The sequence below is a fragment of the Bufo bufo genome, chromosome 8, assembly GCF_905171765.1.
Source record: "Bufo bufo chromosome 8, aBufBuf1.1, whole genome shotgun sequence".
NCBI classification, from domain to species: domain Eukaryota; kingdom Metazoa; phylum Chordata; class Amphibia; order Anura; family Bufonidae; genus Bufo; species Bufo bufo.
Window position 1 is genome coordinate 186508325 of NC_053396.1, and position 27764 is coordinate 186536088.

The window sequence follows — 27764 nt, forward strand, 5'->3', positions numbered from 1 at the left end:
GCAAACAGACAGACCAAGCCATAATGTAGTCGATGTTGAAAGTGATCTGAGTGATAATGAGATTTTTGGATCTTCCCGCTCTCACACTCCAAAATACAGAGATGTCATCATCACGTGCTCTTAAAGCAGAATCAATCCGAGACCCTAAGCCACCCGAGGGTAATAACATGATTACACAGGAGGCCTTAACCCAGGCGTTTCAAGCTGTAACCGCCATATTAGGCGCTAGCGACGCCAAAGGCCACAGAAGTGTTTCCCCACTAGTGATGAGCGGGAGGTGCCATATTCGATTTCGCAATATTTCGCGAATATTCGATTGAATATTCGTCTTATATTCGTCGAATTCGAATATTCGTCATTATTCTATTTATCGCGAATAATATGCGATTTCATTATTCGCGTATTGCAAATTTTCTTTTAACAGTATAAGGTACCTTTGCTATGGCTAGGCTACTATGTGAATTTTACGAATATTCTCTATATTGCTATAACTTCTTTTTTTAGAATATTCGTAATATTCTAAAAAACAAAGTTATAGCAATATAGAGAATATTTGTAAAATACACATATACACTGTACTTTAGCTAATATAGTGCTATAATCTTTTTTTTTTTGTCAAATTTTTTTTGCCTTTTCTGAACTTCAGTTTTGGAAAAAATTTACACTATTAAAAAAATACTATAGCACTATATTAGCTAAATTACAGTCTTTAAGTGTATTTTACGAATATTCACTATATTGCTATAACTTTGTCTTTTAGAATATTACGAATATTCTAAAAAACTAATTTATAGCTATATAACGAATATTCGTAAAATACACATATAGACTGTAATTTAGCTAATATAGTGCTATAATCTTTATTTTCTTTATCAATTTTTTTTGCCTTTTCTGAACTTTCATTTTTGGAAAAAATTTACACTATAAAAAAAAAATACTATAGCACTATATTAGCTAAATTGCAGGCTATATGTGTATTTTACGAATATTCTCTATATTGCTATAACTTCGTTTTTTTAGAATATTCGTAATATTCTAAAAGACGAAGTTATAGCAATATAGCGAATATATTCGTTATTTAGATTATTTGTCTTTTTTTTCCCAATGTGTACTGTTATTCCACCTTGGCATACTGCTCCCCGACATGCGTCCCCGTCACCATGGGAACGCCTGTGGGTTAGAATATACAATCGGATCTGAATTTTCACGATCTCAGGGAAAACTCAGATCCGATGGTATTTTCTAACCCACAGGCGTTCCCATGGTGACGGGGACGCTTGTCGGGGAGGAGCATGCAAACAACTGTACAGATAGGAAAAATTAATGCGAAAATTCGAAATAACGAATATCTTCACTATATTGCTATATATTAGTTTTTTTTTAATATTGGTCATTTTATTTTCCATATGAAAACATGACTCCTCCCTGCTTAAGTTGCTTGTGGGCCAATGACTTATTGACCCACAATAAAGAAGCAGGGAGGAATAATGTTTTCAGATGTTAAAAAATTACGAATATTTGATATAACGAATATATAGCACAATATTCGTAATATTTGCGAATTTACAAAGTTGCGATTTTCGCAATTAATATTCGCTATTCGAATATTCGAGCTCAACAATACTCCCCACACCTTCCCCTAAAGAGGAATGTTAGGGTTAATCTCCTGTGCCAAGTGGTTACGATGGAAGTGTGCGGAGTATGAGTGATTATGACAGTGATGTGGAAAAGCGTGTGGCTTATTCCTTACCACGCAGGCATAAGTTTTCCCACAAGGGGGATGAGAGTTCCAGGCTACCGACATATGCTGAGGTGGTCTCTAGAAAGAAAAATGCTCAGTGTTCAGAAGGGGATCAGAGTTCCTCAAGTATCATTAAATTTCTAAATGCCACTATACCTAAATTCTCTAAGAAAGGTTCTCCTGAAATTCCTGATCACTTAGAACTGTACCAGTCCACCATGGAGTCTTTAAAATTGTATTCTGATGCAGACAGGATCAGATTCCTCCCATGGGCATTTGAAAATAAGTATCGCCATTATTTCCTTCAAGGACAGGGGGATCTGGAATTGGCAGGGTGTTTTGCACGAGGTAAAGATAGACTTTAGCCCCTACTGAACTATTACTGCTGCAAAACGTGATATTTATAAACTCACATGTAGGCCCAATCAAAGTCCCCGGGAATTCCTCTCTATCCTTAAAATGCCTATGGGTTAGCGTATAGGTCCCCAAATTGGGAATCTAGGGAATTCAAACAACTGTTTTATGATGCAATGCCCTTGCAAATTAAACTTAGCCTAGCTAGAGATCTGGATCTTAAAGCTCCCTTGGACAGATTGTGATGGCTGCCACTTCACTGTATAATATCAGTGAGTGCCATCCTATGGGTGAGAGGAGATACAAAAGGTCCCCAGGACAAAACGTAGCAGAAGCCAACATAAACCCCAACCTGGGATTTGAAATGCAGCCACGTAGGTACCCTCCGTCTACAGGACCTTCCCAACAAACCCAGCGACAACAGGTAGGACTCAAACAAACAAAACCTTATAGCTCTAATGGGTCAGAGGGGGGTAATAATGGTGATACAAGGTCTAACTACCGTCCCCGATTTCACAACAGGGGTCCCCCGGGATACAGACACTGGAATAACTTAAGGAAGGTAGGCCTGAACCCTCTACTTCACCTAGAAGTTGTTCATCCACTTCTAGTAAGGGTGCACCACAAAGCCAAACTGTGTGCAAATCAAATGATCGGTTTGATCAGTTGGCAAATCAAGTGGCTAGATTGTTAATAAGATGTCCCAGGTGTCCATTGAAAAACAAGCTGAGCCTTTTTTAGGGGTAACTGCAGGTCCCAGCTCAGCCACATAAAGCAGACAGGGCAGGGTCAAAGCCCAGGCAAACGCAAGGCTACTGAGCTGGTGGTAGAAGAATCTAATGTGATTACTAATCCTATTTTGTCTTGCAACGTTTTTGACTCTAAAATTGAGGCCAAAAAGGAGGTGTCTAACATGTTATCTATCTTGCAGTCTAACCATGTAAATTCTTGCACTAATGTGTCTTCTCCAATGAGTGATCCCATCATCTCAGCGTCAATCTGTGAGCTGCCGGGCCAACTAGGGGTTTACTTGACACGGGATCACAAGCCACTATATTGTCATATAGTTATTTCCAACAGGTTATGGATGTGACAGCAAATTTAAATTGTTTGATGGCTCTTTGATAAGTGTAGGCAGAGACGCTTTGCAGGTAAGAGGTACGACATTGTTGAAATTTAAAATAGGCAAGAAAGTAATTAGACATCCCACACTGATTGTGGACCTTCCCTTTGATCTGCTGATCATAGGAATCGACCTCCTGAAAAGAGTGAGTTCCATAGTAGACTTGATCAATGAAGCAATCTGGACTCAGGTAAAGACAACTAATACCTATGAGTACTCTTGCAATGCACAACCCCAACGTAGTTGTCAAGTGATTGAAGAAAGGCTTAACTCTGTTGAAGTTTGTTTTAGGAACAATCGGACGCCGGATGTCACGATCCTGAAAAATGGTAAGCCTGGGGAAGCTGTCAATAGTATCATAACCATCCAGAAGGACAGAATTGAAAAGGTAACCTTGGATGGGGATGTATTAACTATTTCTCTTGAAGGTCAGTTGCAGACCTGACCAAGCTTTCTCAATCCATGGTACATATTGAAAAGGTTAGTGATAACTTATTGATTCCCATACATGTGAACAATATAGCCCTGGTGAAATATGCCAAGTTGGATCTTATTTTCAAATGCCTATGTGCCAAGTGGTTACGATGGAAGTGTGCAGAGTATGAGTGATTATGACAGTGATGTGGAAAAGCGTGTGGCTTATTCCTTACCACGCAGGCATGAGTTTTCCCACAAGGGGGATGAGAGTTCCAGGCTACCGACATATGCTGAGGTGGTCTCTAGAAAGAAAAATGCTCAGTGTTCAGAAGGGGATCAGAGTTCCTCAAGTATCATTAAATTTCTAAATGCCACTATACCTAAATTCTCTAAGAAAGGTTCTCCTGAAATTCCTGATCACTTAGAACTGTACCAGTCCACCATGGAGTCTTTAAAATTGTATTCTGATGCAGACAGGATCAGATTCCTACCATGGGCATTTGAAAATAAGTATCGCCATTACTTTATTTCCTTCAAGGACAGGGGGATCTGGGATTGGCAGGATGTTTTGCACGAGGTAAAGTTAGACTTTAGCCCCTACTGAACTATTACTGCTGCAAAACTTGATATTTATAAACTCACATGTAGGCCCAATCAAAGTCCCCGGGAATTCCTCTCTATCCTTAAAATGCCTATGGGTTAGCGTATAGGTCCCCAAATTGGGAATCTAGGGAATTCAAACAACTGTTTTATGATGCAATGCCCTTGCAAATTAAACTTAGCCTAGCTAGAGATCTGGATCTTAAAGCTCCCTTGGACAGATTGTGATGGCTGCCACTTCACTGTATAATATCAGTGAGTGCCATCCTATGGGTGAGAGGAGATACAAAAGGTCCCCAGGACAAAACGTAGCAGAAGCCAACATAAACCCCAACCTGGGATTTGAAATGCAGCCACGTAGGTACCCTCCGTCTACAGGACCTTCCCAACAAACCCAGCGACAACAGGTAGGACTCAAACAAACAAAACCTTATAGCTCTAATGGGTCAGAGGGGGGTAATAATGGTGATACAAGGTCTAACTACCGTCCCCGATTTTACAACAGGGGTCCCCCGGGATACAGACACTGGAATAACTTAAGGAAGGTAGGCCTGAACCCTCTACTTCACCTAGAAGTTGTTCATCCACTTCTAGTAAGGGTACACCACAAAGCCAAACTGTGTGCAAATCAAATGATCGGTTTGATCAGTTGGCAAATCAAGTGGCTAGATTGTTAATAAGATGTCCGAGGTGTCCATTGAAAAACAAGCTGAGCCTTTTTTAGGGGTAACTGCAGGTCCCAGCTCAGCCACATAAAGCAGACAGGGCAGGGTCAAAGCCCAGGCAAACGCAAGGCTACTGAGCTGGTGGTAGAAGAATCTAATGTGATTACTAATCCTATTTTGTCTTGCAGCGTTTTTGACTCTAAAATTGAGGCCAAAAAGGAGGTGTCTAACATGTTATCTATCTTGCAGTCTAACCATGTAAATTCTTGCACTAATGTGTCTTCTCCAATGAGTGATCCCATCATCTCAGCGTCAATCTGTGAGCTGCCGGGCCAACTAGGGGTTTACTTGACACGGGATCACAAGCCACTATATTGTCATATAGTTATTTCCAACAGGTTATGGATGTGACAGCAAATTTAAATTGTTTGATGGCTCTTTGATAAGTGTAGGCAGAGACGCTTTGCAGGTAAGAGGTACGACATTGTTGAAATTTAAAATAGGCAAGAAAGTAATTAGACATCCCACACTGATTGTGGACCTTCCCTTTGATCTGCTGATCATAGGAATCGACCTCCTGAAAAGAGTGAGTTCCATAGTAGACTTGATCAATGAAGCAATCTGGACTCAGGTAAAGACAACTAATGCCTATGAGTACTCTTGCAATGCACAACCCCAATGTAGTTCTCAAGTGATTGAAGAAAGGCTTAACTCTGTTGAAGTTTGTTTTAGGAACAATCGGACGCCGGATGTCACGATCCTGAAAAATGGTAAGCCTGGGGAAGCTGTCAATAGTACCATAACCATCCAGAAGGACAGAATTGAAAAGGTAACCTTGGATGGGGATGTATTAACTATTTCTCTTGAAGGTCAGTTGCAGACCTGACCAAGCATACTCAATCCATGGTACAGATTGAAAAGGTTAGTGAAAACTTATTGATTCCCGTTCATGTGAACAATATAGCCCGGGTGAAATATGCCAAGTTGGATCTAAAATCCAAAGCAAGTTACATAAGCCTAGGTCTCTTAAAACAGATCGCCAACCCTAAAGTGATAAAAGGTTCCTCTCCATAGGACCAATGGAATTATGATCTGGATGGAGATTCTCAGAGTCATAATGTGATTGCAAGATGTCTATTGTCTATTTCCATAGGAGATAAGACTATGGAACATTTATTCCTCGTATTGAATGAACCACGGTACCAGATTTACATAAGTAATGACCTTCTACATTGATTTGCCATGCAGATTGATCTGGTCAACAATACTCTATGGCCCAGTTTACCTGATGACCCGGAGGGGTTCCAGGATGAAGAGCAAGCCTTGAGATGGGGACAACAGATGCCTTATGCCGTAAGTATCATGGTTGCTGATGAGGTTAAAATCCCTGAAGGGTGCAAGCCATTTCTTCTTCCCATTCAAGTAAAGAAGGGACAAAAATTGAAGAATGCAGATGTCTCGATCTGTTTGTCTAACCGGATACAGCAACTCGGTCTGAAGGTAAAGCCTACTCCTATGTAAACATCCAGCAGAATCCACTGCATATGTTAATTAATAATATGGCTCCCCATAGCATATCCTTACAAAAAGGTACCAAAACTGGTCTTGGTATGGATTCGGAGTATTATACTTTTGGATTCCAAAACGATGTCATTGGACTTATTCCTGATGAATACAAGTAGTGGAACAACATTTTTCCTCAACACCTGAGGGGTTATTCAATATCCAGTGTTGGAAAACAGAAAAAGAAGAACCCGCGCTGACCTTATTGCTACCTATAAGTATACTGATAATGTCACACTGGATGTGGTATATAATGCCATATAATTTCTAGTGGCTGTTTGAGTAACTCTATTCTCGTTAGTTCTTAATCAATTGGTGCACTTGTCCTGTCCAGAGTACATGCGATGAATATTGCAAAAAGGTATAATACTGTTGCGGTTTATTGTGGCAGTGGTTTACACTTACTGTTGTGTGCCCCGCTCGGTCCGTTCCTGAAGAGTCCGCTGTTGTTGATAATGATATTCCTCTTCTCTTGTCCCGTTCTATCTTCAGCTTGCTTTGTGTTGCGTGCGCAGCTCGGGCCGGTAGCTTGCGCGCGCACAGAGCAGCCGTTGTTAGGCACCTAACAACGGCTGCTCTGTGAGCGCATTTCCTAGGTCACGAAATAACTGTTGATGGAATCAACCTGCAGAAAAAGAAGGTGGAAGCAGTGACCAATACGAAGTCACGTACAAATCTCAAGGAATTGAGATCCTTCCTGGGTATAATGAACTATTCATGTAAGTTCATAGACAACTATGCCGAAATTACGAAACCTCTTTTGCAGTTGCTGAAGAAAGGAGTGAAATGGCAATGGAGTGAACGTCACGAGCAAGCTGTGGATGAGCTCAAAGCCATACTCACCCAGGCTCCAGGCCTTGCTTACCCAGAAGGTGGGAAACCTTTCTTCATTGAAACAGGCTTCACCGACAAAAGCGTGAGGGCAGTCCTCTTCCAGAAGCAGGAAAACCTGAATAAGATCATCGCCTATGCCAGCAAGTCCTTATCACCGGTTGAGGTAAAATTCAATGACTGTGAAAAAGCATTACTGTCAACAGTGTGGGCTTTGCAATATTTCAGGAGTTTTATCCAAAGTGCAAAGATAATTGTGGAAACTGCACACCAACCACTTTAATATTTGCAAAGTGATCGAATCAAGGATGGAAATCTGTCAAACAGCAGGATAACCGCCTGGACAATGTCCTTATTGGGATGGCCATTGGAAATCAGGTACAAACAAAATAATATGAATCCAGTTTCTCAAGGATTAGCCGAACTTCACGATTGTACCAATGCAGGACATAAAGATGAATTAACCGGAAATGATTTCCTGGAAGAACAATCTTTATCGCCATACAAGTCTTATGAAGAAGAGTATTGCAAATCCTTACCATGTGTATATGTAGATGGCTGTTCTTTCCATACCAATATAGGAACTGAATGTACATTGGTTGCAGGCATCGGAGTCGTGTAGAATAATATATTCCCAGATTTGTCCGTGGGGTACAAAATTGGTTGCAGAGCTTACCGCTGTGTATAAAGCCGTACAAATGGTTATAGAATCTGGTATTAAAGAGTTTGTTATAATCACAGATTCTTATTATGTTCTCAACAGCTTTGTGGAATACTTCCCTGGATGGAAAAGGTCTAACATGGTAAGAAGCAACAACAAGCCTGTCAAGCATGGTAAAATGTTTTGTAGGATCGACGAGATGGTTATCGCCCACGGTCTTACCATTTACTGGAAAAAGATAAAAGCCCACTCAAAATATCTAGGTGTGGATAGGGAAGGGAATGATTTGGCAGATTCCCTTGCCAAACAAGGAGCCATTAATGGAGAAGACCTGAACATTGATGACCTTATGGGAACTGTTCAAGTGGAGGCAACGACAAGAAGACATGCCCAAAAGGAGGCCGAAGCCAATGTGGTGAAATGGAGCCAAAATTCCACTAGTGAGGATCTCATGGCGAGCCAAAAGGGGATCCAGTCATTGGTATATTTTACAAACACATTGAAGATCCACAGAAATGTCCCATAACTGTGGAAGACGATGTAGGCAAAGAAGAGTTACGGATTTTGATGAAGGGCAAGCCCCAATTCTCGTTACAGGATGGACTGCTGGTAAAAACCTTGAAGAATGGCATCTCACATCTGAGGTTTGATGTTACAGCACGCCCATGACGCCCCAACGGCTGGTCATCGAGGTAAGAAGTTAAAGTATGAATTATTATGGGATTACACTTATTGGCCTCATATGTTGCAAGACGTTCGCACATATTGTCACGGATGTTTAATATGTCCTCAATTCCAGCCACAAGCACCCACTCATTGGGCACCGCTGATGAAAAGGGGGATGTCCATGTCATGGCCAGACATCCAAATTGACTTTATTGGACCAGTAACAACTTCATCAAAAGGCAACAGATATATGTTAACCGTGACTTGCTTATTCACAAAATGGGTGGAATGTTTGCCTTGAAAAACATGCAGTTCAAGTGTGTGTGCGTCTCTCCCCAACGCATCGAGTCCGATCGCGGAAGTCATTTCACTAGTGAGCTGATGACGAAAATGTGGGAGATACTGGGGGTGAAAAGAAAGCTACATATAGCTTATCGGCCAGTCTCCAGTGGTGGAGTAGAACGCTACAACCAAACCATTGTCAACATTCTAAAGAAATTTGTCAATTAATCCAGTAAAGACTGGGATGTGAAGTTGCCTTTAGTTCTCATAGCCATCAGGCCACCCCAAGCGCGGCAACCAAACTTTCTCCCTTCAAAATTATCACAGGCAGGAAAATTGTGTTACCCCAGCATTTACTCTACCGGACAACAGACCACAATTTGATAAATGCTTTAAAAGCTCATCAGTATGTGGAGAATCTACGCAAGCACCTTCAGCATGCTTTTGAGTTTGCCCAGAAGAATATAGAGAAATTAGCAGTAAGCGCCAAAACCTACTATGATCTGAAGACTACTCAAAAGGAGTACCAAATTTTGGATCAGGTTTATCTCTATAACTTTGCCCGGGATCAGGTGAAAGAAAGGAAGTTCCTGCCTTCATGGAAGAGACCCCATGTCATCATTGACGAATTGTCACCTGTGGTCTACAAGATCAAAATTCCTAAGGGGAATGAATTTATAGAGAAATGGGTGCATATTAATCAATTACGTGTTTGTCATCCTAGGTCACAACTTCGCTAAATGGAAGGATTACTGGGGGATGAGGAGTAAAGAGATATCAAGGTTCCAGCTAAAGGCGAAAACCCAGGATTGGTATAGTATAAACATACGAGTGTACTAACCTATCCTCATGTATTTTCCTCTGTATCTCATTATCTCTTAACTCACTTCTGAACCAAGAACTTGCTCTGTTAAAGAAAGATACTATGCCAAATTGAAGATGTATGGTAGTATGATTTCTTTCATCGTAGGGTTGATAAACAGAATAGTGGAAAGATGTATGTGCTTATATTTGTCATCCAATATATTATAGGCGCAAGATGGCATCAAGGATTGTTGCGTCTATCTAAATCGTCCTAATCTTGGGGAAGGAGTTCCACACTGAACCGATCGCTGTGCCAGGCCCTTCATCTGGGATCATGCTGCAGAATACCACGGGATTCATCTTGACGAATAAGAGGATTCTATCCCAGAAGATTTACGACAGTTTGGATCCAGTTCAACGTTTCTGAGATTAAGTCTCCAGAGATAAAGATGTGGTATCAAACACACGTCGGTTATTCCCAAGAACGGGTTACAGAGATCCTGGAACAGACAGGAAAGACCCTGACCAGGGAACAGTTTTCAACAAATCAACAACCAAAGCGTTCATTTCTGCGATTGCAACCGCCATAATCTTTGGCGTAGTAGGCGCTGTCATTCCCACCGGTGTATCAGCTGCTAATTCCATCTTGAGATCAGTGCACTAAAAAGGAATCTGATGACTATTCATGCAGAGATGGAAAATCAGAAGCGACATCTATCGGACTTATATTTCATTGTGGAGGACACCATTGTTACCACCAATTTACATTCAAAATTATTGACTCACTCAATAAATCTTCAATAAGAATAACAAACAATTTAAACAAACTTATATTCATAAAGGAACTCGTAAGAAAGCCCTTTTGACATTCCAATATAATTCAATTTTCTTTTCAATGGATTATATTGTAATGAACTGGGATTTGTTGTGCTTTTTCATAAGTATATAAGTATATAAAACCTTTATCTAAATATCCTAGTTATAGTGGATTTGATTATATATACCTATGAGAGGCCATATTATTATATGTTATGTATTTTTAAAGATGGCCGCGAATAATACATTGCCAATTTTTGTAATCAAGAATATAATCTCGAATTCGTGAATATATGACAAATATTCTACAAAATATTTGCGAAATATTGTGAACTCGAATATTGTCCCTGCCGCTCATCACTACTAATTACTTCTACAGTTTAGTATTTATTAATGAAGCATAAAATCTGTAATATCTATATACCCATATAATCAACCTTAGTTTTGTATAAGAAAATCAATAAGACATATGTATCGTTTTATATTGTTACGTATTATTAAGGATGTTTATGTATTTGTTATATATATTTCTCAGTAAGAACGCAGGCGCAGTGCCGACAGTCATCTTATCATAGCGCAGGCAATCGCCGGCACTGCGCCTGCGCGGGATTTGGGATGCCGGCGAGAGGAGGATCGGGGTGTTTACCGCAGAGCGCGGCGCTGAGGAGGGGGGGTGTTGAGCACTTAGCCGCGCCTCTGGGAGGCGATTTAGATGAACTTGGAGGCGTTATTAGTTTTCAAATTTTGGCGGGCACGGCACTTCAGAGGGGCGTTCCTGGGCACCGTGGAGAAAGAAGAACGCCCTTCTGGGCTCCTTACAGCGTCATTTACATATCATAAGAATCGATTTTTTTAAGAAATGACAAGACGGACAATCAAAAGAACAAGACAGATGGAAAAAAGGTACTCTGTTAAACATGGATTCATGAAATTTTTTTTTTGGTAAATTGCTAGTGGCAGATTCCCTTTAACACTTAATAGAATGATACTAATAGCTTAGGTAATAGTGTCACCTAGGGGAAAATGAGTAACATTACACCAACAACAGAAGTGCATTTTGGGAATACAATGACATCACAGTTCTTATCATATGCATACGCCTAGCCGACAATGATTGAAAAGCTCCAAGCTAGGAAGGTGTTTCTAACTGATAAGTTTTTGGATAAGAAAGTACACATTAGAGTATGAAGGGAGGAAGAAAAAAAACAACAAGAAAAAAACAACAGGGAGCAACACAAGACTCAGAAACACAGAGAAACAAAGAAAGGAGAGACCCCTGGAGAAAAATCCCAATGATCAGAACAGACTTTGGAGTCTGCATTTTCGGGTAACGTATAACTTTATTTAGTGCAGTATTGACATAAATTAATCAGCCTGATATTTTTCAAACTCCCCGCTGTTGGCGGATATATAGTTGTTAAAAGTGCTACATCAATATTGTCACTATTCAGTAAAGATGCATATTACTGAATAAAAGACTTAAATATTGATTTCAGAGGTAAACTCTCTGATTGGAATAATTTCATTCCATAATCATACCAGGCTTGATCATTTATAAGTTGTGTGACAATCCTACCCGATTATCCGAGATTTGTCATAGTTTTGTGCAGAGCAAGGGTTCGTATCTATTATTAACATTATTGAGTTTTATATCTGATGATTGTGGTGAAAGCGGATCGTATTACATTTTCTGATTAAGGGGTACTGTGTATACGCTGGTATTTGTGTTGGTGCCATCTAGTGGCGAAATTCGGGTACTGCATATCACTGTATATCATTGCAGATTGAGTTTCACATTGATTAATCTTTGACTATATTTTAAATTATTGTATAATAAATCATTTATATTTTTGCATAGATGCTTGTACCATGTTTTACTGATTGCACAATATAATTAAGTTACCGATCAAACTCTTTTTCAGGTGTTTTATATGTCCACCTCGAGGATCAAATTCCCTTGATATTTTTCCTTTGATCCTTTTTTTTATATAAAGCATTTGCTTTATATCCCCGACAGTGAGCATGGCTCCAGATACCTGTAACAACCAACCAGGACCTTATTGAGTCAGCGCCAGTCCAGCTACCTGCTGTCCATGCTGTACATGGCAGTTACTCTAGATATTAGCTGGTAAACATAATAATTTGACTCAACCATGTAGTATGGACAATACTGTAGCTCAAACCTTTTGTTAGATGTTGCACAAAGTTTCATCTGCTTGATTTATAACCATGACTCGACTGTAGCCCATGTCTTAATATCGTATGTGTAAAGACCTATCAAGTCCTTCGAAGTCATGCATTCTTAAGTCCTATCAAGTCATATTCTCGGTCTTCATAAACATAACCAAAATCTACCAACCACATCAAAATACGAAGTCCTCAACTATTTTCCTATACCAACCTGGATTAAAATAAAGCTTAATGTCAGTCATAGTTTACAGATAATTTTTGCTAGTTAGTGAACTAATAGTCAATTAACAATCCATTACCTGTAGAGAATGGCATAAATGCATCACATTTCTTAAAGCAACCATTCTCATCTAGAAAGTGTCCAGGATCAAATTCATCGGGGTTCTTGAATTGAGTCGGATCTTTCAAAACAGAGGTCAGGACTGGAAGCACCAAGATTCCCTGAAAGTAAATGTATGACATATGTAGCTCTAGAAAACCAGAAGTGTTAAAAGTCAGGTCTGGATGGTAATTTAAGAAATTAACTAACGCATTGAGAAGATCAGAATATCTTCTTTGGCATGGGATTTAATCAAAAGGTAGTGTCTGTTAATTTACCATGATACATATAGGCAAATAAGAATAATATAAGGTTTCAAAAAGAAAAAGTTTAATTTAAACCATAAATTATAAGCTTAAAAGATGGGAATATGACTTAAGAGCTAAGAGGTTGATAAGACCAACATAATTTACCTTTGGAATGTGATATCCTCTGAAGGTTGTGACCTTACTGGCAGCATGGGGAACTCCTAAAGGGACAATATCAGCAAATCTCTGGATCTCGTGGATTACAGCTTCTGTATATGGCATCTTACTCTTGTCTTCTATTGATGGACAGCGATCTTTGCCGATTACATGGTCAATTTCTTTGAGGATCTTTTCTAAAAAGGGAAAAAACAGAACAAGTCTACCGTCATGTTATCAAGTATCCATACAACTCAGATCCATAATGCAGCAACTTTACAAATGTATGGCCCAAAAATGTACTTCTGTATGCCTCATATTTTATATAGGAACAGAGGTATTTTTATGTAATTTTTGATGTGTCTTTTGCCATGTTACATCACATGCCATATGCAAAGATATAAGTTTTGCATTTTATGTGTATGGAAAAATTCTGCACATATTCTATCTGTTTTTCCCAAAAAGGGAAGCAATGACATTAGTCAATTTAGAAGATATTTGGAGACAGTAACTTAAAGGTACTGGTTTGAATGCAAAATCTCTAACAGGACCCCAACCTACCATGTGCTTTTTATAATACTGCAGTCATTTGGGCATCCTCAGGTCTGATACTGTACATCTACATCCCAGTGTGAGTAAAATAATGTGAATTTTACCTTGTATGTCTGGATATTTCATGAGTATAAGAAAGCTATATCTCAGTGTCAAACTTGAAGTCTCTGTTCCAGCAAAGAATAAGTCTAATATTGTCATCTCTAGGTTTTCTTCATGAAATTCTGTGTCTGGATAATTTTTTTCCTAAAAAAAAAATACAATTCATCTTTATTTAATTATAAAATATTGTCTAAGTCCCGCACACTCTTTGTAGATGTAATACAAATAAATAAAAAGTGCAATGTTGACCGTGGTGACCAACAGAATGATTGCTATGGGAACCCTATAAATATCTTGCCTCAAAAGTCCACTAGGTACGATTCCTCTTTGTAGAGAAAGGCTAGTAGGAGTGTTACTCTTTGCAGAAAGAAAAAACACATCCTGAATCCTAATAAAGGCCTATCAAACTAAAACTGCTGTCTGCAGATGAGGTACTGGCTTGACTAAAATACAAAGTCTTGTTTTAAGCCTTGTTTAAAAGGTTGAACATTGACTTATACTGGGGCGAACTGGTCATAAACTCTACAGGGAGATTTCCCAGTACGCTGACACCCAGAGTGTTGCCAGAACCCACCTCATGGCCACCGGCTGGGTACAAAATGATCTCATGCTCTAGCATCAGCTACTGTACATATGCACCGGGCCAGTGGATTTGCCAGATGCCTTTTTGAAGGTGACAGTAGTTTTTGCTGCACTGTGGTATTTGGTTCTGCTGGGGCAGTATCTTGGGCTGCATTACAGTATTGATGACCCTGCCTGCTTCTGTTGTCTATGGTTACTTATGCTGGCCCTATCTAATTGTGTTTCACCTTCTGTCAATTTTGGCCCATCTACAAAATGAGGCCACTTTTATTTTTTTCTAGGGACACTTTAAGTTCGCAGTCTGTCCCTGGATTTGTGGGATATGCAGTTCAGTTCTGGGCACAAGTCTATAGAAAGAACGCTCTGCAGCTGGAAAAAGTACAGAGGAGAGCGACTAAACTGATAAGGGCATTGTGATGAATACCACACCTTGTGCCCGCTTGACGTCAATTACGCCGAGATCACGAGACGTGGTATGGTCACGGGTCTACCAAAAACGTGAAGTTACGCCCTCCAGTGGAGCACGTAAGGTCAGGTTGGTATAGCTTACACACACCTCCTGTCCACGCGGGCACAGAGAGGCAACAAGCTGAGAGAGCCTTTTCACTGACGCAGTGAAACAGCACTGTCTCAGCCTGGGTATCTGCCACCAGTTCTCGTTTGATATAAGCCCGGTCCGCTAACGGGATTATATAGGGTCAGAAACCAACCCGCGGTAGCGTATAACTAGGCCGAAACACGGACGTGGGGATTTGTGATCGAGATACAAGATAGCACAAGATTAAATTATAGATTTAATCGCCGTATGGGCACACTAGATATAACACAATATACACAGACAATATATACAGTGGTCTGAGGTTACAGATTACAGGTTATATGGTTACAACAGGGTTAAGCAGTGTAAAAGTCAGTTACCGGGTAAGATGAAAGTTCCTTTTAGTTGTGAGATGTTCTTTGCTGGAGTCCACATGAAGGGCCGTGATCTCCGCTATTTCCTGGGTCCCTCTAAACACATTTGTAGGATGTGACCCCTCTTCAGAGAAAGACGCGCCTACTTGCTGGCACCAGACTTTTAACCTGTAGCCGGCCCATCCCCTCCCGGCCTCAGGGAGGGGTCCACTCCCCCTCTTCTGGGCTGGCATCAAATGACCCACAAAACTCTTTAGGGTTCATAGCTCCAGACCAGAGGGTCACAGGGAGATGGTTCTGGGACCAATGGACCTGCCTGGGTTTCGGCTACAAGTAGAGTCCAAACCTGGTACCATTATGTGGTTTCTATGGGGAGATATGGATACCTTCCTCCCCTGACCTTGTCCCATTAAACAAAGACCATGGGCACGTACCTCGTGGCCACCGGGACACAAATATGTATCCGGTTTGCGCCTGCGATGGCCAGGCGATTCATAATTCCTTAGGAAAGGTAGCTGCCAACATGTCTGGGAGGTCTCATTGATCCTGGGCAAGGGCGGATACCCCATGCTGGGGGTTTTCCTGCAGGATTGAGCTTGGCTCCAAACTGGTGGACGGAGGTGTGACCTTCTCCTTGAAGCCTGGACCCCCAGGGGATTTCTTCCTTGCCAACTGACACTCAGATGGCTGGGGGGTGGAAACTAATTTTGCATGTACACTGAACATGCCAAGAGGTGCATCAGATGACAATCAGGGCTGGGGCTTTGAAGCAGGGCCCTCCTGTGGAGTTCACTACCTCCGCTATCTGTCAGCAAATGGGGGTGTGAGGACATGGCTGACAGTAAATATTAATCCATATTCCTCACAGGCATGGAGGGTCTTAGTTATGAAGAAAGATTAAAAGAATTGCATTTATTTACTCTTGAAAAGAGATGTCTATAGGGGGGACATGATTAACCTATACAAATATATAAATGGGCCATACAGAAAATATGGTGAAAAACTGTTCCATGTCAAATGCCCTCAAAAGACAAGGGGGCACTGCCTCCGACTGGTGAAGAAAAAGTTCAGTCTCCAGAAGCGTCAAAGCTTCTTTACTGTAAGAACTGTGAATCAGTGGAATAGACATCCTCAGGACGTGGTCAGAGCAGGAACAATGAACAGTTTTAAAAAGGAAATAAACAGTTTTAAAAAGGGTTTAGATGAATTCTCAAAAGTAAATTACATTAATGCTTATGAAAATGTCTGAGTCTCATATCCTTCTGGGATTCGCGTCCCCATCTTGATGGACTTATGTCTTTTTTCAACCGTATTAACTATGGATAGCTACCTTCCATCTGTTAGTCCCAGAGGCACAGTTTTTTTTTCTTTGTGGAAAATGTATTTACATTATAAGTGTGTGTTTTTTTAATTCTAATTATCTATAAACTCACCTCTAGTGTTGATCGCAAATATTCTAATAGCAAATATTTATTGCGAATATCGCCACTTCGAGAATTCGCAAAGATGTAGAATATAGTGCTATATATTTATAATTGCGAATATTCAAGATTTATATTCATCAGTAACCTCCCTTTTTGCTTGTGGGCCAATGAGAAGGCTGCAATATCTTTGTCAAAGCTTAGCAACATCCCTAGCAACCAATAGGAAAGTTGCCTACCCCCTTACTATATAAGAACCTCCCCAGCAGCCATTTTTTGTTGTTTTTTTGCAGTTCTGAGAGAGAGAGAGAGAGAGAGAGCAGTGATATTGCTGTGCTCTGTGCTTTCATCTGGATCCTATTCCTTATCCAATTACATTAGATAGTTAGTTAGCTCATATATATAATAAAGATAGTTAGTGGGAGATAGTGAGTGTAGGTTAGATAGTGATATAGTGTAGCTGATAGGTTCCAGTGCAGGGTGTTAGGTAGTATGATAGGAATTACAGTTCTTCTGCTGTACATACATACATGCTACAGACATAGTGCTGTGATGTCACAACAATACTTAGTGCACCAATCAGTAATATCTACTCAGACCTTATAAAATGTGAAGTTGCATGTATTGTGCAAAAAATATGCGCATCATTAGTGCCGATTTGCGCAATCGCGAAAATTATGCGAATATTGCCTATGCCACTCATCACTACTCACCTCCTCCATCTTCATGAGGAAGCAATCTAGGAAGTCACGTGGGCAGTTCTCATCCACGGTGTCTCGGTGAGTTTTCACCATATCCTTAATAAATTGTTTCAGGTTGTTAACAATTTGGAAGAATGTTTGATGAGGACCAGGAATGTAGGGCATTATGGCTGGGAACATATTTAAGAGCTAATTAGGAAAAAAAAAGTGATAAAACAAAATATTATAAATGTTCTTCTGTTGCTCGAGTTTCAAATTTATAGTTATAATATGCTTTAAAGTTTTAGCCTTGTCATTACAGCAAATGTTGACATTAAAAAAATGTTTTAGATTGCTTCAGTACATCTAAAGTACCGTATTTTTCGCCCTATAAGACACATCCCCCCCCCCAAAATAGAAGAGCGTCTTATGGAAATAGAAGTGCGTCTTATGGAAATAGAAGTGCGTCTTATGGGGCGAATGCTGCATTTTGCCGAATTTTCAAGGATGCGCCGCGATGCCACGCGGCGGGTATATCAGCTTAAAGGGAGGAGGTGCTGGGGGCCGGCATCTGCTTTTATAATGACAGCGGGGCCCGTGTAGTGACTGTATTCTACTACACCGGCCCCGCTCACTGTATATAATCGTATCTGTAATTGTAGGCATTGTTAATGTATACAAATTCTGGGTGATCAGCGCCTGTATTATGGTACTTACAAGCGCTCGGTAGCAGAGAGGAGGGAGGAGGCAGGCCGGGAGGACGGGCGCTGGCAGCGTGAGTCACTACGTCATGCGCCTGCGCCGCCCACTTTATGAATAAAGCAGGCGGCGTTGGCGCATGACGTAGTGACTCACGCTGCCAGCGCCCGTCCTCCCGGCCTGCCTCCTCCCTCCTCTCTGCTACCGAGTGCTTGTAAGTACCATAATACAGGCGCTGATTACCCAGAATTTGTATACATTAACAATGCCTACAATTACAGATACGATTATATACAGTGAGCGGGGCCCGTGTAGTAGAATACAGTCAATGCACGGGCCCCGCTGTCATTATAAAACCAGATGCGACCCCCACTCCCTGTATTGGAGGTCATTCACACTACAGGGACACTGTTATGGAGGGGATCTGTGGATGAGTCATGTGTCATCCACAGATCCCCCCCATAATAGTGTCATCCACAGATCCCCATAACAGTGCCATCCAGAGACCCCAGTAAGAGCCATCCAGAGATCCCCATAACAGTGTCACCCACAGATCCCTCATAACAGTGTCACCCACAGATCCCCATAACAGTGTCACCCACAGATCCCCATAACAGTGTCACCCACAGATCCCCCATAACAGTGTCACCCACAGATCCCCCATAACACTGTCACCCACAGATCCCTCATAACAGTGTCACCCACAGATCCCTCATAACAGTGTCACCCACAGATCCCCCATAACAGTGTCCTCAACAGATCCCCCATAATAGTGTCATCCACAGACCACCAGTAGTTCAAAACCCACCAAAAGCACACCTTTTTGTTCAAATTTTTTTTCTTATTTTCCTCCTCAAAAACCTATGTGCGTCTTATAGGGTGAAAAATACGGTAATAAAAATAAAGCAACTTTGCAGGTAATTATGATTAAGAAATATATTTTGTGTTTACAGCTCCTATGCTGACCTTTGTGTTTCCATGGTTACAGACTACAAACAAACCCTTTTTGGTCTGATCCTGCAGTCACACTTTTCTATTGGTCCCTTATTTCTTGCTAAGCTAGCCTATGTATGTTAGCAAGAACATAAGGATAGATAGAAGATCTCACAATTGCAAAATGAAGCTGTAACTGGTTTGTTGGTAGTCTTTGGCCCTGGATACATATATATTTGCATATTGAGACATACTTTATCACACCTGAGAGACAATGTAAAAACCTACAGAAGGAGCCTTACAATACTTGTGTCTTCTAATACTTGTGGAGTGTTTGGCTCTAATGCCATTTCTACCTCTGCCACCCCACTGGTACTCCCCTTTCTGCATAACACCTGTAGACACAATATTGTACGCTATTTTAATTGAGGTTATCTGCAAAGTTCCAAACACAGAAATATAGTGGCAAATCTGGGGGAGCTGCTCAACCCCAAACACTGTAGCGTGTTTTTCATTGGGGGAGCAGCCCCACCGCATGTGGACCGCAGCAAACGACCATCCCCAGCAAAAAAATGCATACGGTGGAGGATGTTGGCGCGGTCCACATGCCCCACAAAGGCATCCTACACAAAACGGAGCATTGTGCGGATGAAAATATAATCATATAAATCACAGAAAAAATGCACCAAACGGATATGCCACTGACTATACTGGCTAGTCATAAATGCAGATATTAAAAGCTGAGACTTTTGCCAATATATTCCTGTCAGGAAAATATCGGAGCCCATCATGCAACCATCTGTGTTTGTGTCTTGTTTTATATGTAGTGTATGTGCCTTTACCTGGCATTGAAACACTCTCTTTTGCACCTGGTAGCCTCCATCACACGGTCTGATATGGGTGTGGCTTACAGTCTTGCTTTATTCACATTGCATTAGTTGTCCTGCTATGCGGTTGTGTGGAAGCCTGGCTGTGAGCTGGATTTCATCACCTTCAGACCTTGTTCACACCATAGGTAGCTTAGTGGTAGGACCCCTTGCCATGCTGAGTGACCGTGACGTGGTGCATGATGGGCTCCGATATTTTCCTGACAGGAATATATTGGCAAAAGTCTCAGCTTTTAATATCTGCATTTATGACTAGCTAGTATAGTCAGTGGCATATCCGTTTGGTGCATTTTTTCTGTGATTTATATTATCTGCAAAGTTGCCATATTTTAATAGCTTCTTTAAAGGCTGTTATGTTCTTGTTTTATGCCAAGGTTGTAGACATCTCTGCTCTGATATGAGCAAAGCAGAGCTTGTTGCACTGAGAGGGCTGTTGTACAGAGTTTAGTGGCATTAAAAATTGGCATTGTTGGTGCTGAGTGTGATTCTGTGGCCTGGCTAAGTGGTTGTTTATAGGATAAAGCAAGGTTCTTTTATTTTGTGCAGGTCCATATTGTGTACAACTACTTACACAATTTCCTTTTCTGTGCACCTTAAAGGGGTTCTCTGGGAATTGAGAAAATAAAATAACTGAAAATACTTAGTGTAACTGTCATGTTTTCATTATGCATAAAGCAATCATTAGTTTCTTAGCATACCACTGTTTTTCTTTGTTTTAACCCCTACAATATGAGGTTCTTCATCTCAAATGGCTCCTGTACCAGTTCTCTGAGACCAAAACTGTCTTCCCTCACTTCACATACATACTTGCTGTAGCCAGAAGCTTCCTGCCAGCCAATTAGATTGGATTACTGAGAGAAACGCCTCCTCTATCTAAAGCTTAATGCAGGCATTCAGTGTGAAGGATCGCCCCTCTGTCTTCTGTTTACAATGAGCTGGAGACAGAAAAGCCCTAGTAACAGGCTTTTAAGGGACCAGTGGAAAGGGACATTCATGAAAGCTGTTATTATAAGGAAATTACAAATCTTTCAACAATCATTGACAGACTAACCCAGGTATACATGCCTAGTTCTAATAAACTAGCAAATAAAAAAATATGATAGTTACACTTTATATATTACGTTATTATACATATATTCTCAAATATCTTTCATTAGTTACAATGGCTCATTTTCTCTGGAGAGCAATTGTCAGGCGAAATAAAATGGCCACCGTTCTATTAGTACACACAAAACCTGTCCTAATCCTACAGGAGGACAAGTTACTTCACAACACTGAGCTAAAGAGCTGCCTCATCCTCATTGCCTACTTCTCAGGGATTATGATCCTGAATACTATTTAATTTGATCTCAATCTCTGTAGTAATGGAGTTCATGAGGAGACATGAAGTACAGAGACGAAGGTGGGGATGGGGATAAGGAGCAGCAGCACTTCTATGCAGTCTCCATTACCACAGAACCACATTACCACAGTCTGTCCTGTCTGAACTCTATGTACTTCATGAACTCTATTCCTACATAAATTCAGCTGAAGACCATATTAAACTACAGGGTGAGTCAACAGTCGCAAATACCTTTCATTAGTTTTAATGGCTTGTTTTGTCTGGGGAGCAATCATCACACAAAACCTGTCCTATACACATAGCAGGACTAACTACTTCAGAACACTGAGCTAAAGAGCTGCCTAATCCTTTTCTCTGCTCTACTTGTCAGGAATTATGATCCTGAATATACAGGGTGAGTCAAAACTCACAGGACAGGGGGGCGTAACTACTATATAGTTGGGATCATCTCTTCTTCTACTGGGAGTGAAAACTTATTCAGGACTCTACCCTCTGACCCTAAGTTTACACCTGAGCGTTTTACAGCGCGTTCCTACGCGCTGTAAAACGCTCAACAAGGGGAAACCAATGCTTCCCTATGGGAATGGTTCTCACCTGGGCGTTTTACAGCGCGTTCGAACGCGCTGAAAAACGCCCGACGCATAAGCAAGTTCTTGAGCTTCTTTGGGGCGTTTTGTCGCGCGTTTGTGGCCATAGGTCACTGCTTCAATCAAACAAACGTGCGTCAAACGCGCGTTTGCCATTGCAAAAAACGCGCATAAAAAAACGTGCGTAAAACGCGCGTTTTAGAAACGCTCAGGTGTGAAACCAGGGTAAAGGAACAACTTTTAGCAAATGAGGCAGTGGAAAAAATGGCCCAAGGATCATTAAAAGGGGTTTAGGCGGAAACCCTTCAGTCCTGGCTAAGGAACCAAATGTATGCAAGACAATGCGTGGATAATAAAAAGCAATGTAAAAACAAAGGTGTGGATTAAAATCTAAGAACAGAAAATAAAAACTAAAAAACTAAAAGATATATAAAAAATATATGGTATCACTTTAAAAAATTGTATAACTTAAAAAATCGTCACAGTTCGTGGCGAATAAATGTATATATAAATCCACTTCAGTGTAAGTATGAACATTGATATGTTACTCACTTCACAAGGAAGGGGGGGGTTTACTCAGATAAGCATAATACACCGGTAAACCAATACCCCCCCAGCCAGGTTCGTCTCAAGATGGTGAAAGATGAAGGCAGCCACAGTCAGGAAGCTTCTGTTCAAATTTCTTTATTTTGTATGAAATCTGGCTCAACGCGTTTCGGGACGATGTCCCTTCATCAGGAGTAGTATTGCTTGTGATATGGAAGGGGGAGCTATTTATGGCCTGGGTGTTGGGCTAATTCCATGAAAAATGCGCCAAAAAGAGGAGGGAGTGGTCAAGAAAGGGCGCCAAACGTTAGGGGGCATGTTTGGCTGCTGAGTTAAGTCACGTTTGGTGACGTCAGGGGTCCAGGTCGGCGGTCGCGGTGTGGATTTTTTGTTAGTGTTTGGCTGGTGTGTCCAGAGCGCATTTCTGGCCTACTGCGCATGACCGGAAATAGTGCCGGAGAACGATGCCCGTCATGTCTGGGTGGAACTGTCAGCTAGTGGGGACCTCTTGAAGCTGATGGTGGCCAATCTGAAATGGTGGTGTTTTTTTAAAATAAAAAGATTTGCTATTATTATTTATTGGGGGGTGATCTGTGTACTGTCATTGGTCATAAGTGTGGTCATTGGTCATACTGTTCCTTTTACCTGAATATAAAATGTATTATTGTATAAAAAGTAATTGTGACGTAGGATAAAATCAATGGATTCAAGGATAAACTCTTGATGCCCACCACACAAAAAGAGTTTATCCTTGATTTTATCCTACATCACAATTACTTTTTATACAATTAGGCCCCTTTCACATGGGCGAGATTTCCGCACGGGTGCAATGCGTGAGATGAACGCATTGCACCCGCACTGAATCCGGACCCATTCATTTCTATGGGGCTGTGCACATGAGCGGTGATTATCACGCATCACTTGTGCTTTGCGTGAAGATCGCAGCATGCACCTCTTTGTGCGTTTTCCACGCAATGCAGGCCCCATAGAAGTGAATGGGGCTGCGTGAAAATCGCAAGCATCCGCAAGCAAGTGCGGATGCGGTGCGATTTTCACGCACGGTTTCTAGGAGACGATCGGGATGGAGACCCGATCATTATTATTTTCCCTTATAACATGGTTATAAGGGAAAATAATAGCATTCTTAATACAGAATGCATAGTACAATAGGGCTGGAGGGGTTAAATTTAAAAAAATAATAATTTAACTCACCTTAACCCACTTGTTCGCGCAGCCCGGCTTCTCTTCTGTCTTCATCTTTGCTGTGCACAGGAAAAGGACCTGTGGTGATGTCACTTCGCTCATCACATGGTCCATCACATGATCCATCACCTTGGTAAAAAAGATCATGTGATGGACCATGTGATGAGCGCAGTGACGTCATCAAAGGTCCTATTCCTTAAAGAAGAAGACAGAAGAGAAGCCGGGCTGCGCGAACAAGTGGATTAAGGTGAATTAAATTATGTTTTATTTTTTTAACCCCTTCAGCCCTATTGTACTATGCATTCTATATTAAGAATGCTATCATTTTCCCTTATAACCATGTTGTAAGGGAAAATAATACAATCTACACAACCCCGATGCCAAACCCGAACTTTTGTGAAGAAGTTCGGGTTTGGGTACCAAACATGGCGATTTTTCTCACACGCGTGCAAAACGCATTACAATGTTTTGCACTCACGCTGAAAAATCACGCATTTTCCCGCAACGCACCCGCATCTTATCCGGGCCAAAAACATGCCACCCGTGTGAAAGAGGCCTAATAAATTTTATATTCAGGTAAAAGGAACAGCTATGGGCACAAAATTTGCACCATCATATGCCAATCTTTTCATGGGAGAATTTGAATCCCAACTCAACATACATAATCACCCCAATGTCGTTTTTTACAAAAGATACATCGACGGCATCATTTTAATCTGGCAGGGAGACAACACCGACCTCTGCACATACATCAAGACACTAAACCAAAACAAATGGAACCTACATTTTACTTCTGAGTCCCATCCCACAGAAGCCATTTTCCTCGACCTACACCTCATCAGCCGCAATAATAACATATCCACACGTACACATTTCAAAAAAGTAGATGCCAACAGCTTCTTGGACTTACCACAAATGGAAGACCAATATCCCGTTCAGTCAGATGAAGAGAATTAGACGCAACTGCACAGACAACATCACCATGCACCAACAACTAGATACCCTCAGCAAAAGATTAATCGACAAGGGTAACCCTCCCCAACTTATCAAAGACTCTAGAACCAGGATCTCACAAATCGACCAAAAAATGAGCTTACAACCAAAAACCACTACCCAGAACACCAAAGAAACACAATTCATACCCGGTCTTATAACTTGATACAACCAGAACCACAAACTCATCAGATCAATTCTCACAAAACACTGGCCTGTGTTACTTAAGGACCTGATTCTAAGGAAAACAATACCCAAACAACCAAAATGTCATGCCCTTTCTTGACCACTCCCTCCTCTTTTTGGCGCATTTTTCAGGGAATTAGCCCAACACCCAGGCCATAAATAGCCCCCCCTTCCATATCACAAGTAATACTACTCCTGATGAAGGGACAAAATAAAGAAATTTGAACAGAAGCTTCCTGACTGTGGCTGCCTTCATCTTTCACCATCTTGAGGCGAACCTGGCTGGGGGGGGTATTGGTTTACCGGTGTATTATGCGTATCCGAGTAACCCCCCCATGAAGTGAGGAACATACTTACACCGAAGTGTATTTATATGTACATTTATTCGCCACGAACTGTGACGATTTTTTAAGTTATACAATTTTTTCAAGCGATACCATATATTTTTTTATATATCTTTTTGTTTTTTATTTTTTATTTTCTGTTCTTCGATTTTAATCCACACCTTTGTTTTTGCATTGCTTTTTATTATCCACACATTGTCTTGCACACATTTGGTTCCTTAGCCCTACCCCCCACCCCGCCCCACACCCCCTTTTTTCTATTTTTGCCCCAGCAGCCTTCCCACCCTATTGATTGGCGCTTTTCCAGGGTCACCTCGGAGGGAGATTGGGAGTGTCCACACACCCAATCCCCCCCCTCTTTTTATACTTATTTCAAGATGGTGGCCATGTTCTGGACCTGGGTGTGGACCCACTGGAATAATCTCCAGGAGGTACAATACAACCAGAGGGTGTTAAGAGGTCAGAGGCTGATCAGGTGGCAGCATAGTTAGGTCAAGGCACGCAGCATTGAGGCAAAGTCTGTGATTGTAGTCCTAGGTCAGGGGTAGGCAGAAAATAGGCCATTTTAACAAAAAGCAGGGTCCAGTACACACTAAAGCAGAATTACACTACATACCTTCACACAATTGGGCTAGATAAGCGTCTTCCTGTAGAAGGAGGCGCCTTTAAATACATCCTGCAAACTAGCCATAGGCTGGTGAAGATATAGGGCATGAGCATGCTGCCTCACATAAGGAGAAGAGACACGCCCGCAGACACCCTATATGCACACAAGAAACTCTGAGCTGGGCAACAAGCTCTGCTCAGAGCCAGGAGAGGAATGCTGGCAGCAGGAGCGCGGACCACAGCTAACAACCCCACTGCCTACGCCCATCAGCACGGCGCTCAGCAGTGAGGAAGGCTGATGTGCTTGCCTGCATGTGGGGACAGAATTGCAGGCAAGGGGCGCCGGGTTTACACCCTTTAAATGTGAACAAGTCTCCATGTCAGAGGGATTACACCCTAGTTCAGTTATTACTGTGCCCATGTTCATAATTTCTAGAGATTTTCTAGTGAATCTGGTAGTGCCAGTCACTGGCACAAGCCAAATGTGGTGCCCATATTCAAAAAGAGCTCCAGGTCTTTCCCAAGTGATTATAGACCTTACCTTCCATTGTAGGAAGCACGCATGGGTTGACCAAATACAGAACTTGTCATACTAACTTGATTGTTTTTTATGGAGAATTAAGTACAGGACTAACCTCATTTACATATCTCTCCCTAACACGTGTTGGGACTATATAATATATTATTTACATTTGGTCACTAGGACCATAGATGTCCCTGATTTACACGTGTTATTAAGTCTAAAAATTAGCATTTATTTCTTGTCCTTAAAATGTTGCGAACACTACTATTAAAATAATCAGCAATGCATGCTAGATACATGTATAAATAGTACCAGTGATTCTGTTTGCTGAGTGTTACCACTGGAGGGCGCTTATGTCCAGTAGCTGTTTAAGGCTCTCCTGCCTGTTAGAATAATGCTCCGATATTAAGTAATTGCGCTCTGTTGTTGTCACAGTGCGCTACTTTCAACAGCAATCGCCCTCATGCGGTACACTCTCTCATTCTATATCCTCTACAGATCGCTTCCTAGTCATGCAAACGCTGGCTAAAACACGCTATCTGCCCCCCGACATGTTTCGCCAATGTACTTGGCGTCTTCAGGGGTTTGAGCAGGACAGTACAGGACTGGACAAAAGGACGGCTGTTGATATAGTGCTCTTGGATTTTGCAAAAGCATTTAATAAGAAAAGTAAGGCCTAAAGTAGAGATGAGCAAATTAATTCTAAACAAATCAGATTCTTTACGAAGTTTACAAAAATTTGCCTGCCAAAGGAATCCAAAGCTTTTGTGATACGCTTTAGCAAATCTCTTAAAAATGGTGCTCAGTGCCATTTTACTGTTAATATTGGTGGAAAAAAACACAAGGAAGGAAGAGGTCTCATCAGCCAATCAGGGTGACAGTACATAGAGATATACCTATCCTGAACGAGAAAAAGAGCCTGTGTGTTCAGATTCTCACCTGGAAGGAGTGTGTCTGGCAGTGCCTGGCAAAAAACAATCATAGACACAAGCCACTAATTTAGTGTAATAGGGGCACTATGGGGAGAGATACTTAAGGAATTTGATCAGGGAAGGTTTGAGGGAGTGAGGGTCTGGGTCAGCAGCTCAGCCTGGCAGTTCTGCATTACAAAACCCCCTGCCAGAAATCCAGTAATAATTAGTTTTTTTCTGTATATTAATTGGGACATCTTTTTCTTTCTCTAAAAGTTTCTACGTAGGCTTATTGCCAGCACAGCACCACAATAGCAAT

The 27764-nt window shown here is 41.3% G+C and overlaps 1 protein-coding gene across 2 annotated transcripts in view; it reads right to left on the reverse strand.

The window, feature by feature from the left end:
• The window catches only part of LOC121009418 (cytochrome P450 2G1-like), a 130878-nt gene that overhangs the window by 63695 nt on the left and 39419 nt on the right, over positions 1 to 27764 (reverse strand). The window contains exons 5-8 of one of the 2 annotated variants that reach the window (XM_040442529.1): positions 17719 to 17895; positions 14093 to 14234; positions 13446 to 13633; positions 13013 to 13154 (exon numbers count right to left, since the gene is read on the reverse strand). The exons of the other annotated variant lie outside the window; for it this stretch is intronic. Of the exons in view, the coding sequence (XP_040298463.1) occupies positions 13013 to 13154; positions 13446 to 13633; positions 14093 to 14234; positions 17719 to 17895 (649 nt within the window). The remainder of the gene's footprint in view (positions 1 to 13012; positions 13155 to 13445; positions 13634 to 14092; positions 14235 to 17718; positions 17896 to 27764) is intronic. 2 annotated transcript variants of the gene reach the window in all.